General features: G+C 39.9%; 1 protein-coding gene across 2 annotated transcripts in view; it reads left to right on the top strand.

The window, feature by feature from the left end:
* Positions 1 to 3,567: 3,567 nt before the first annotated feature.
* FAT3 (FAT atypical cadherin 3) overlaps positions 3,568 to 13,786 on the top strand; it is a 334,054-nt gene continuing 323,835 nt past the window's right edge. For both annotated transcript variants that reach the window (XM_074152937.1, XM_074152928.1), the window contains exon 1: positions 3,568 to 6,862. In XM_074152937.1, the coding sequence (XP_074009038.1) occupies positions 3,568 to 6,862 (3,295 nt within the window). The remainder of the gene's footprint in view (positions 6,863 to 13,786) is intronic.

The following is a 13,786-nucleotide window of genomic DNA, read 5'->3' as shown; positions in this document are numbered from 1 at the left end:
AATTATACCTAAAAATACACAAATTGTGTGTTTGGGTATACGTATGCATACATAACTAAAACATGCATTCACTGACACACACACACACTATATATGTTATTTCTAGATGGAATTTAGTGTTTCACAACTGATCCTGATTGCACTGAACCACTAAAGCTTTGTAGACTATTGACATGACTGGATTTACAGCAGTATGTTTGAGATTAGGTCTTAGCCCTGGCTTTCTTTAAAAATAGATAAATGGAATGGGAGCGTAAGGTTGTCATGTTATATTGCCTGGGATATACACAACTTTTTCATTAGGTTCTTCTAATCACATAGCTTTGTAAATATCTACTTTGATGCCTGTTTGCCATGGCAGAGCCTGTAACCTTGGGTATGGCTAACCTGAAGGTAAGGTTTTAAATAATTTTTGCTTGTAGCAATGAAATTCTCAGGAAAACTGATTTCTGATTATGGGGAACCTGGAAACCTGATGTTCATGGCCATGAATGACAGAGAGAAACCAGCTCAGGCTGCACTGTGGTGTGGACAGGAGAAACTAGGCCATCAAATGAGACGTAAATAGGAGAATATGATTAATTTCATGACTCCAAAGAGACCTATTTCTGGGAAGCTGCTGAGCTACATTAAAATGAAATCTGGGTGCTCATATGAAACACGGTATCAGTCTCCATTGTAAACCAGCAACAATTCATTTTCTCTTGGCAGTGGGGAGAGGCTGGTATTGCAGTATGGAGGGAGGATGCTGAAGTGCTCTTGGTGAAAGGCAGCAACACAATGATTTGTCTGTGGAGTATTTTAATAATTCCACATGACAGAAGAGGCACGGCCCTTTATTTTGTTACGAGTTGAGTCTCTCTCATTAAAATTTCTCATTCCCCTTGGCTGGCTTTTCCTTGGCAGCATACCGTATATCGGTTGTATTTTCTACTTGAGAGCATCATCTCCCACGCTAGGCTGAAGCAGCAGCTTTTAGTGGCAGTACTCGAAGTGATCATATAAAGCTCCATGAAAATGAGGGACTTTTATATTTTCACACTGGTGGATTAAGTTGATGAATGTTTGCTGTGCTGAAAAATAAGGTGCCACTGCTCTGATCTTTCAGCTGAGTGAAATGGCAACAACAATAAAAAAATTTTTCCTAGCTGAAGTAGAAAAATTTCATCCTGGGTCTCCTGGGGATCAACCTGAGCATGGGGAGAGCACGGGGAGACCTGGTCCCTCGTGTAAATGAAGCATATTGGAGAATTTTGCATATTTGATATATAAACTGTATGGGATGAGATATTAATCATAGGACTCATATGATAAATGCACATCAATTGAATGGGGATATTCAGAAAAGAAAATGCCACTTGTAGTTCTGTGGGGATTTGCCTGTTACTTGGGAATGCAGGTCCAGGAGATGATACAATCTTACATTTTTATTTTCTTTTTAAAGAATTTCCTTTTTCTGTTTGTTGGTATAATAGAAAAGAAAATAAGAAAGAAGCAAAACAGGGGAAGAACTGCTTGTGAAAATAAGTGTATTGAAAGATGAGTGCCTTGACAAACACTTGGGAGAATTGATCAAATTGATTAATGTGTTAAGCAATGGGATATAGAGTGTGGGATCAGGAAGTTAAGTGTTTTGTGTGAACATTATAACATCAGAGCAATAAATTGATTGTCTTTAGTACTTAAAAGTGCAATAGTCATTCAGTTATATTGGAAGTGATAACTAACATGAATTCATATTCCAAAACTTGCATATAATTTATAAATCTCCTAGGGGATGTTGAAATCATGTTGGAAATTTAAATTAACCCCTGTCATTATCGACAACTTTTCCTATCCTTTTCCACTCTGTATTCTAGCTTGGAGAAAACTACATTTTCAAGCAGCTTTTAAATGACAATGAGAACAACGTATGTGTGCAGTGGGTCTTTCAATAATTGCCTTTTTAAATTGATTTTTATGATTTTCACGAGTAGCAGTGAATGTGCTCTGTAACAAAGAAGCTTATTCATACTGCCTCACTGTAAGTCCCTGCCTCGTTTTCTCAGGCTCCTTCCCTCTCCCTTCAGTTGGAAACAATAAGTGGGACCTGACTCCCAGCTTCTGAAACCTTCAGCCAGTGTCTCCTCTCACTCTGTCTCTGTTTAACCTCCCAATTTAGATCCCTGAAGTGAGGCACTGGGGCTGCTCCACAGCAGGACTGAATGGAGGAACTCCAAATCTTCCCCAAATGGTTGCTTATTAATTGCATTTGAATACTCACATTTATAATGAGCCTTTTGAAATAAATGGAAAAGCTCTCACTGCTTTCAGGTGGCTGGAGTGGGACAGACTGGATTGAGTCAAACTGCCTGTGATGGAGCCGAGTGCCTTATTTGTAGCCAAATTCTGCTTGGAGTTGCCAAAGTGAAATGTGATGTAAACTGGAATTTACTTCAGCTGAGCAAGGATGCATTTATGCTCTTGGTGGTCTGGGTGGCTCGTTGGCAGCAGGACAGGCAGTAGATTGGAGGGGATTTTCACCTTTCTTAGGCTGGGATGGCAGTAGTACCCAGAGAATGGAGCATTTATTGGACACACAGGAAAAAGTGTTTATCTGTGGCCTCAGGGTAGGTAACCCAGTGTATTTGGTGGAAAGTGGTGACGATAATTACAGATGTGTTATGGTACCTATGCAAAGGTAGAGTTAAATCCTATAGGCTATCTCAGCTGTGTTGTTTCCTAACCTAGATCTTCACTTGGGAGCTTTTTCGAGCAGTTTTATTTTCTTCATTGTATTTTGCCCTTTCTCAGTATCTGGGTATGTGTATGCATATATATATGTGTATGCAATTGCATTTAATTACCTATAATTCTTCCTTAATTTTGTTTTTTTGGAAGGTGTCTGTAATTAAAGTAATGTCTGGGTAGTGACTGTTATATACTAATTTGTTCTTGGTGTCTCAAATTTCATCCATCATGTGATCTTTCTTAACTGTCCTTAAAAAGACTGATAACATGTGACTGTTACAGTGCTACATACATAATGAAAATACCGTTTTCTTTACAAATGTTGGGACTAAAAATGCGTTTTCCAATGTGCTCTGAAAGCAAACAAGTTTAGGCTTAGTTGGAGCTACTGGCAAATAAAAACAATGATTTCTGTGTGTGGTTCATCTGCTTACATAAACTTATTCAAATGTGTGTACCTGTTTATAATTTTTTTAACTGTGATTATTATTCTGTACTGTGTGCATGTGAGTATAGATGTGGTAAGGTCTAATAGGGTTTTTATGTTAAAAAAGAGTATATGCATGCATATATATATTTATGTATTATGTGCACGCATACATATTACACACTCACAAACACGTAAAAATATAATCCAAAACTGGTGCTTTTGTGTGTGTGTGTATAGTTCTCCTTTCCTGTTTTGTTAAATAAGCAGTGACTAGTTATTGCATATATCTTATTTTTAATTAGAAATTTAAGAAGTAATTTCGACATGACACTTCACAGAACAGTTTTTATCGCTTGATCAACTCTTTCCTGTTTTCTCTCTCTATCACAGGGTGAAAGAATGATGTGATGGAGGTGAATATGGGCCGCTGGTCAGGCTCACAGCCACTTCCGTCATGCCTTGCCCTTCTGATTGTCAAGCTCCTGGCCTCCATTTGCCAGGTAGCTCATGGGACCAACCCGCTTGGCTTTCACTTTACACATTCCACTTACAATGCTACGGTGTATGAGAATTCAGCAGCCAGGACCTATGTCAACAGTCAAACAAGGATGGGCATTACCTTGGCTGACCTTTCATGGGACATCAAGTACAGGATAGTGTCTGGCGATGACGAGGGCTTTTTTAAAGCAGAGGAAGTCATCATTGCAGACTTTTGCTTCCTAAGAATAAGGACTAAAGGTGGGAATTCAGCTATATTGAACAGAGAAATCCAGGACAACTATTTATTGATGGTGAAAGGGTCTGTCAGAGGAGAGGACTTGGAAGCATGGACAAAAGTGAACATCCAGGTTTTGGATATGAATGACTTAAGACCTTTGTTTTCACCAACCACATACTCTGTCACGATAGCAGAAAGCACTCCTTTAAGGACTAGCATTGCACAGGTGACTGCAACAGATGCAGATATTGGGTCCAATGGTGAATTTTATTATTACTTCAAAAACAAAGCTGATCTCTTCTCAGTTCATCCTACGAGTGGTGTTATCTCCTTAAGTGGCCGGTTAAACTATGATGAGAAAAACAGATACGATCTTGAGATTTTGGCTGTGGACCGTGGGATGAAGCTTTACGGAAACAATGGTGTAAGCAGCACTGCCAAGCTTTATGTTCACATTGAACGTATAAATGAACATGCCCCAACGATAAATGTAGTAACCCATATTCCCTTCTCATCAGACAAGGAGCCTACCTATGCAGTTGTTAACATTGACGACCTAGATGAAGGAGCCAATGGAGAAATCGAATCTGTTTCTATTGTTGCTGGAGATCCACTAGAGCAGTTCTTTCTGACTAAAGAAGGTAAATGGATGAATGAGTACAAAATCAAAGAAAGAAAGCCTATTGATTGGGACAGCTTCCCCTATGGTTGTAACCTGACTCTCCAAGCAAAGGACAAAGGATCTCCTCAGAAATTTTCTGCAGTCAAACTGGTCCACATTGCTAGTCCCAAGAAAGAAAGTATCCCCATGAAGTTTGAAAAGGAAGCATATGATGTTTCGATCAGTGAATTTTCACCTCCTGGTGTGGTGGTTGCAGTAGTTAAGCTAATGCCTGAGCCACAGGGTGTGGAATATAAACTATCTCCAAGTGAGGAAGCTGAGTATTTTAAGATCAATCCCAACACAGGCCTTATTACTACTGCTCGTCCTTTGAAAATCATTGAGAAGGACCTCTATGAATTAGAAGTATATACAAACAAAGGTGATGATTTGAAAGCACAGGTCACTGTCAGGTTAGAGGATGCCAACGATCACACTCCGGAGTTCCAGCAGCTTTCCTACAGCTCATTTGTCAATGAAAGTGTCCCTGTGGGATCTAGCGTTTTGGCAGTTTCAGCAGTTGATAAAGATAGGGGAGAAAATGGATACATAACATACAGCATTGCCAGTCTGAACTCACTACCATTTACAATAAACCAGTTTACAGGTGTCATCAGCACATCTGAAGAACTGGATTTTGAGTCCTCACCAGAAAGCTACAGGTTCATTGTGAGAGCTTCCGACTGGGGTTCTCCCTACCGCCATGAAAGCGAGGTGAATGTCACCATATACATAGGCAATGTCAATGATAACAAACCCCTCTTTGAAAAAGTGGCGTGTCAGGGAGTGATTTCATCTGATTTTCCCGTTGGTGGTCACATCACTGCTGTTTCTGCCATAGACATAGATGAGTTAGAGCTTGTGAAGTACAAAATTATCTCTGGAAATGAACTCGGCATTTTTTATTTAAATCCTGACTCTGGTGTCCTGCAACTTAAAAAATCTCTAATTAACTCTGGCATAAAGAACAGCAATTTTGGCCTTAAGATAACGGCAACTGATGGAGAGAACTTTGCTGATGCTATGTATGTTAACATTTCGGTAGTTCATGGGAAAGTGTCTTCAAAAACCTTTAGCTGTAGAGAAACTAGAGTTGCTCAGAAGCTAGCAGAAAAATTACTCAAAAAGGCAAAAGCAAATGTGAAGCTGAATTTGGAAGATGGTTTTCTTGATTTTTATTCGGTGAACAGGCAGGCACCACATTTTGACAAATCCTTCCCTACTGATGCAAAGGTTTCAGAGGATCTGCCAGTTGGTGCCACCATCCTGAGGATAAAAGCCTACGATGCAGACTCAGGCTTTAATGGGAGAGTAGTTTATACTATTTCTGATGGTAATGTAGATAGTTGTTTCAACATTGACATGGAGACGGGGATACTTAATGTTCTTATGCCCCTAGACCGGGAAAAAACAGAGCTCTATCTCCTTAATATTACAGTTTATGATTTAGGTAATCCACAGAAATCTGCGTGGAGACTGTTGACTGTCACTGTGGAGGATGCAAATGATAACAAGCCTGTTTTTTTACAGGACAGTTACTCAGTTAATATTTTAGAAAGTACAAGTCTTGGTACAGAGATTATCCAAGTAGAAGCCAGAGATAAAGACCTAGGACCCAATGGTGAAGTGACTTACTCAGTACTGACAGACACCCATCAATTTGCCATCAACGGTTCCACAGGAATGGTGTACGTGGCTGATCAACTAGACCGGGAATCAAAAGCAAACTATACACTGAAGATCGAGGCTAGGGACAAAGCAGAGAGTGGCCATCAGCAGTTTTCCGTTGTGCCTCTGAAGGTTTTTTTGGATGATGTCAATGATTGCTCTCCAGCCTTTATACCATCCAGCTACAACGTGAAGGTCCTTGAGGACCTGCCAGTGGGCACTGTCATAGCTTGGTTGGAAACTCATGATCCAGATCTCGGCTTGGGAGGCCAAGTCCGTTACTCGCTGGTGAATGATTACAATGGGCGGTTTGAGATAGACAAAGCAAGTGGCGCCATCCGCCTGAACAAAGAGCTTGATTACGAGAAGCAGCAGTTCTACAACCTGACTGTGCGCGCAAAGGACAAGGGGCGCCCAGTTTCTCTCTCTTCTGTGTCTTTTGTGGAAGTTGAAGTGGTGGATGTTAATGAAAATCTCTATACCCCCTATTTTCCTGACTTTGCCGTCATTGGATCTGTAAAGGAAAACTCCCGCATTGGTACAAGTGTTTTGCAAGTTGTTGCTCGAGACGAGGACTCTGGAAGGGATGGAGAGATCCAGTATTCCATCAGGGACGGCAGTGGCCTGGGGAGATTCAGCATCGATGAAGAAACCGGTGAGTTTTGTTTCTAATTTCCTTTTCACTTCATAGAGATTTTTGCAGAAGCAAAGCTTAGGTGTAATTATTTTCTACCCTTAACAAGAAGTTCAGTTCTTCTTAACAGGCAAGATAAAATTATAAATAAGGATTTTCCAGGCACAGCAATGACAAGATTTAATTACCTGGTTACATTCATCACTCTGTGGGTGTGAAATAACACACATTCCTTTTCAGCAGCTATGTGATGACTCCATTTAGAAAGCAGTGATAGTTACGGAATGACTTGCTTCCAGTCACTGTATTATCTGTTGATCATTGTAAATTACTCAGGTCACCTCCACAGAGTCACAACATCCATGACCTTGAATGGCGTGTTAAGCCCAATGGAAGGAAATAAGGAGCAAGAAACGAGAATTACTTCATGCTAAAACCTATTTGTGGTCTTGTTCTTATTGTTGGTGGGAGTAAGTTTGCATGGGAGTTAGCAGTCTGGAATGATACGCCATTCTATATAATAGGCTTTCTTGTAGCACGGTGTTCATCGTTGTGGAATGCTTGTATAAGGATACAAATACAGGGAAAGATGCTAACTGTAAACCAGCTGTGCTAACTTCCCCTTGGTGGTGGTACTATGAACATGGATGTTAGAAAACAGTATTATTAGAGTGAAGATTTTCAAGATGTTGAACTGTGCCAGCCCATTGGAAAATGTGGAAAATATTAAGTATAAAGGGCTATCTAGTAAAACACTTAGCAAGCTGGCTGCTTAAATGTCTGATAGCTGTTGGGAATAGTGGTGCAGCTGTGGTACTAGAAGTAGTGAGGAAATTAGAAAATATTAGTCAACATTTTCAGAAATTATATTAAATATGTTAGGTCTGTGGGTTTACTGTGGTTTAAGCAGACTTTGTATGTCTTTTTCTAAAGCTTTTAATTGAGAATGTGGTATTAAAACATAAGATTAAAATGTATGTTTTGGCAAATTCAAACTGTTTAATCAAATGTCAACTTTCTAAACTGAACATTATGAAAAACAGACGACATTACAAATGCTGTGGATCGCGTCTGAGCATAAGCAGCGAAAAATATTTTTATTCTATTTGTGCGATAGTCTCTTTACTGCAGCTGTACACAGATGATACAGTCAAAATCTTGTGTCCAGAAATATCAAACTTGAGTGTCGGAAGTAAAGAGGGTGCCTACTCTAATTTCCAGAAACATTAAGAACTCACATATCTTACAGTACTAACGGCAGTTGAAGGCATTCAGGCAACATTACTTAGGCAGTTGTATATGAATTTCAATTTTAAGCTCCTGCATTTGAAAATTTTGGCTTACCTTCTCATTGAGTAATACAAACTTCAGCTAAACAGATTATTTATAAAGCAATGGGAGGGTGGTCCAAATGCCGCAGCGTCTGAAAATCTCAGGATTCAACGTCTATTGAACTGAAAGGAATTGTTAGGGAGAGTAAATCAGTGCATGTTGCTCATCAATCAAGTAACCAGGGTTTTTACCCTTTACCTAGACTAGTAAGGGTGATAGCCTATAATAGGTTATGGTCCCTGTTCAGTAAAGCACAAATCATATTTTGACATGAGTGGGAATTGTACTCAACTCCATGTTAAATATGCTTAGTTTCTTTGCAGAGTTGAAATCTAGTTTGGGGGGGCGAAGGGGGGAATGCACAAACGGCCCCCAGAACTTTATAAGTTGCAAATATTTGTCAAATATTTGACAGCCCTGTCACCTGTGCTGTTTCACTAAACCGCTCCAGAAAACACTTCATAATCCAGCAGATCAAAAGACTCTTGGATTCTTTTTGTATCTGTTTTACCCAACTGTTAAATACACTTTGAGCATTCTAGAAACTAACTCGGAGAACACTCGGAGAACACTGGCTGCATAACTGCATCCAGGGCAACATGGAGAGCGGGGTTTGAGGGTTCAGGAGTTACTCCAAGCTGAGCTGTTGTAACCCGAGTGCAGAATTTCACCTGCTGTGTCAAAGGGGACACAACATTAATACTCTGCTGTTGAACTGATGGTAACTTAAATGCTGCTGAATGATGAATCAGCTTTCTAGCTGTGGAGAAGAGCTCAAGTCACATATTGAATTAATTTACAAAGAGGTAGCTGTTTATTTACTTTCAGCGCAGTTAATTTGTCACTTTTAAACTGACCAACTCTATTGGCTTATGCACTGTCTCTCCTGAAATTTGTGAAGGTAAGCAGGAGCGCAAAGTACAACAAATCAATATTTTTGGCTGCTACCTTAATGAAAAGAAGACTGCAGTATCCATTATAATCATTAGGATATAAACTGGGCCAAATTCATCCTGATATGTGAGCAGGCTGGACTCCAAGCAAGCCTGTGCTTTCGGCAAAATTCTGCTTGAGTGCATTATTTTTATTCTTCTGCAATATTCCATCTTAATGGTGTCACCCCATGTGCTGAGATGTGCCTGTGCTCCCTGGGGTGTGTTGATACTGAGGAGGGAAAATGGTGCCGAGATACCGAAGAGGAGCTGGCCTGGATGGTGGATCCACACCACATCATGCTGCCGCACGCTTGTGGGCACGGTGACTTTGTTCTTGTTCCACTATAAATGTCTACAGGTGCATAGAGGTGCATCTGACTCCGCTGAACTTGACCCGGCTTGTGGTGTGGGTGCCACAGCAGACTCTTCTACATTCAGGACTGAACAGTGGTTTGTGATCAGCGAGCTTGGGAGTCTCCTCCATATTGGCTAATATGGATCTCTACATATAGAGTGTACGTGCAAATCCTGGTACTGTTGCAGTTTGGTAAGAGATGTGCCATGGGACTGAGCTGGGATTTCCTTCCCACAGTGTGCTCTTTGCCTTGTGTCACAGAGAATGGGTTTTGAGGATTATCATCGCTGCATTACAGCATTCACTGTTAAATACTCTAGTTCATGTGTGGTAGTAATCAGAAGCACAGCGAGTGTTTGCCAACTAGAAGTATTTGATAAAGTGAAATTTTACATGTATTTGGTCCCACAGCTTTGTGAATCACTTCCAAATTTGTTTCAGTGGATTTACTTTCCATTACCAGGAGGCAGAGCTGGTACAAATTTGTAAATCAATAAAAACCCTAAATAAATAACCCTAAATAAAAACCCAGCTAAAAAACTGGTTTAAGACATTTCTAGAGGTTAAAAATAAGAAAAGAACATTTATTTTAATAGCAAACTCTTATTTGTGGATTCTTGCCTCAATGGAGATTAAGTTTGTCCCCAGCCTAGGTATGCGGTTCAAACTCATTGATATTCTGTCTTCATTGGCCTATTTATTGACTGGTGGTATAAATGTCACAAGCTTGCCATTTAAGATCCCTGCACTGAGGGACGTGTGATGTGATCCTGCCATTTATGGATTCGCTTCTTCCTTCTGCGTTCTGTTCAAAACCGCTTTTTTTTTTTGCATCTCTCTCATTCTCTTGGACTCCTGAGATGTAATCTGTATGATGAGGTATGGTCATCTACAGTCAGAACTAGTCATTGTAGTCACTGCAGGCTTTCCTTATAGTCAACAGAGAGAAATGGGCAGTTGGCAAACATGATTCATTTTGCCCTAAAGTAAAAATATGAAATAAGTTGGATTAATCATGCTCTAAAAATGTACATTTTTCTCTGAACTATGAAAGGTTCTTGTATGACTGGCTGAGAGGTAGAGGTCTACACTAGACACCTTGCTTTGGTCAAATGTCACCCATCCCTGTTAACTCTAAATCAAGTATAAACAAGAATATATGGGGTCAGGTTCACATGCTAGATAATATGTGGAGACTGCTCTCTACCAGTTGATGGGTTTAGCCTAATTTCAGGGTCTTTCAATATAAAACCTGCACAAAAATTTGTTTCTAAATATAAGGAAAGAAGGTTTTTAGGAGTACAAGAGATGAAAATTATGCAGCTAATATTTTATGATTTTTCATTTTCTGAGAATGATGCTGGACAGGAGCATCCCACCCTCTTTTTCATCTATAGAAAGTCGTCAAGATCTGATGCTTTGCCCTTACTTGTGGCAGCAGGTGGTTACCTTCCGCTTGTGCAACTCAGGAGAGGCTTGAGGCATTTCTTCATCTCTAGTACCACTTCCTGCCTGGTGTGTTTCTCCAAATTCCTTGTCAGTCTGCTAATTGCAGTTCCTTAGAAGAGAATTGTGTAAAAAAACCTCTGTATTTCCAGATTGTTGTAACACAAAAAGAGCAGAGATCTGTTAAAGATTTTTGTGAGATGACAGTGTTCTCTGACTTTTCATCCTAGTGAGAGCTCTAATAGATATAACTAGTCTTCTGGAAATGGGCTCTGTCAGAGGTCTTCTACTGCCTTCATAAAGCCCTAGATTTTCTCAGCTCTGGTATGTACACCCTCATAGTGCTGATATCACAGCAAAATGGTGTATTTTTGCTTTCTCAGGAGCTGGTGGTGCCTCCAGCAAATGCCTGCGGGTTTTTGATACCACCTACCTTGGGTGACTAATTGCCATCTAGCACTACCTCTTTTCTGGCTGCTGTGGGGACTTGGACAACTAGCAAGACTTACTGACTTCTCAAAAGGTTGAGTTAGATGAGATCAGTCCTAGCCTAAATGCTGACGTCTTCTCATTTTTTAATGATTTATGGTTCAGCTAAACAGCATTTTTGACTCAAACTCCACTTTTTAGTCTGGCATGTGTTTCGACTCTGTGCACAGTTGATGTAACAGCCTGGCACTCGAAGACTTTCTATATTTACCCCTACGCTACCCGTGGATGTACTAGTAATAGCAAATTAACAAAATGAGTTTTAGAGGAGTAGAGAGACTAGACACATTCAGTGTCTTCTCCTGCAGGGACTTCCGTAGCATTGATCAGGGTTGGTGTGGCAGTGCCCTGGGATGCAAGGAATGACTAACTCCACTGCATAGGAGGGAAAACTGAAGCAATAAGTCTTTTTCTGCTTCTCGGGAAAGCATTGAAACATCTCCTTAAGTCCTACTGAAATAAAACACGGAAATAAAACAGTGGTATTAATGAAATGCTTAGGGGATCCTTAATCTTCTTGCAAAGCTCATAAGCATGGACTTAAGCAATGCCTTCAAAACTTACTAACCTCATTTCCTAAGGTTATTCAGGATTCTGAGTCCTCTGATTTTCAGTGGGACTTTAAATTTAGGTGTTAGCTGGCACTAATTTCCACCCCCATAGAGGCCCCTTGGTTAGAACACGAGCTGGAGATGACCCTGTTAACTTGTTATGTTTAGGTGTTTTCACTCCTGAAATTCAAATGAATGAGCCAAGCCTGTCTTTCATGGTGCTGAAATCTTAAAGATACTATTAAATGGAGGTGGGGTGCAAATTATTACAGACTCTATGGATTTATTTATAGTGCCAAGGATAGCAGTCGGATCTTCTGTTTTGATACCTTTTAAGGTCCCTCATAAGTGATAGAAATTCCTGACAAACTGTGGCTAGAGTCTAAAAAGAAGCCAGTCGGTGTTGGAAAACCTTAATCATGTCTTCAAACGATTAATAATGGAAACTAGAAACACTAGATAATATAGTTTACAATAAAACAGACCTGCCTGCACTGTTATATCTGTCTGGCAGAAGGAAGGAAATTTATTGCTTCAGACTCTTTGCATCTTGTCGCCGTCTTCTAAAATAGTCTTCAGTTATTGTGTATGCAAGTTGAAGGATACTTTCATTTATTACAATTTGAGTGGTCTGATAAATATTTATGTGGGGCCATTACTAGCATTTCCTTGAAACGAAAACGAAAATGGTTTGTGATGCATGATTTTTTTCCCCTCACTCTTAATTTTATGAAAGTGTGTAGGAGCTAGTGGGTAAATCTGGGCAGACTCACTTGTAGAATTGAATTCATTGTAGAATTGTTTTGAGGTATTAGTTTTACATGTGTTCTTCATTTTCCTGGTGAGTGTAGGCAAACTTCATTACCCAGAGCCAGTATTTCAGAGCCAGTGAATTATACCTGGCTTCTAAAACCAGTTTTTAAAGTAACTTCGGGCCATACAAGAAGAGAAGTGCCAGTGGGTGTTGGTGGCAGGTGGCTCAGGAAAGAGGGACACTCATGGGAGGAGGCACTTGCAGCCGCCACTCAGGACTGGAGATCGTTGGTCCTTATCCCAGCCGTGATGGCTATCCTGGGCAGCTTCTCTGGGAAGGAGTGTGCCAGACAGATCACAGAGCCTGGTCCTGGCCAAAATCTGGTCTGTCATCCTGTATCTGTGTCAGGCATGAATAAAGCATTCCTGGGAACAGCTATTTCTGTGTCTGCGGTACTGCGTTATCATTCTGTGAATTATCTCTGGCAGCTTTTAATAGTGCAAGCTTTCCTTCATTTATGACTTCCAATTTTAGGGAAGTAATTGTTAGCATTTTTCTTTTTCTTTAAAATTAGTTGTGGTGGAAAAACAAGTTTTTTCGATAAATTCTGTGTCTGTGTGTTTATAATTTCCCTGCCATTTATAGCTGTAAATTAGTAAAGGAACAAGGCTTGTCTTGGTTTCAGTGGAGTGAATTTGTTTAACTTTTTATTTAATAATATGGACCCTAAAACAATACATCAGCTTACAAAAATATTTACTTTAAAGGGCCCTTAGTATCATTCTGACATACTTTCAAAGTTTCCTAAGTAAGGCCAGTCGAGCAGAATTGTTCCATTCAAGCTGTTCAGCTCTCTTGGCTTTATACCCCATAAAACAGCTCATGATGTACGATTTTTATAGCTAGCTGTAATTTGCATATTTTCCCTTCTTTGGAAAATGTTTAGAGAATCTCCTTTATTATTCAGGATGCTCCTGATGATAGGACACTTCATCTCAATCTCCGAGTAATTTATTTATTAAAAAAGAAATGTGCAGTTTGTATTTCCTCCTAGCTTTATCTTTATCTAGCGTCACCTTTATC

The sequence above is a fragment of the Numenius arquata genome, chromosome 1 (assembly GCF_964106895.1).
Source record: "Numenius arquata chromosome 1, bNumArq3.hap1.1, whole genome shotgun sequence".
NCBI classification, from domain to species: Eukaryota; Metazoa; Chordata; class Aves; order Charadriiformes; family Scolopacidae; genus Numenius; species Numenius arquata.
The sequence above is the reverse complement of the archived record's forward strand: the minus strand, read 5'-3'. Positions and strand labels throughout refer to the sequence as shown.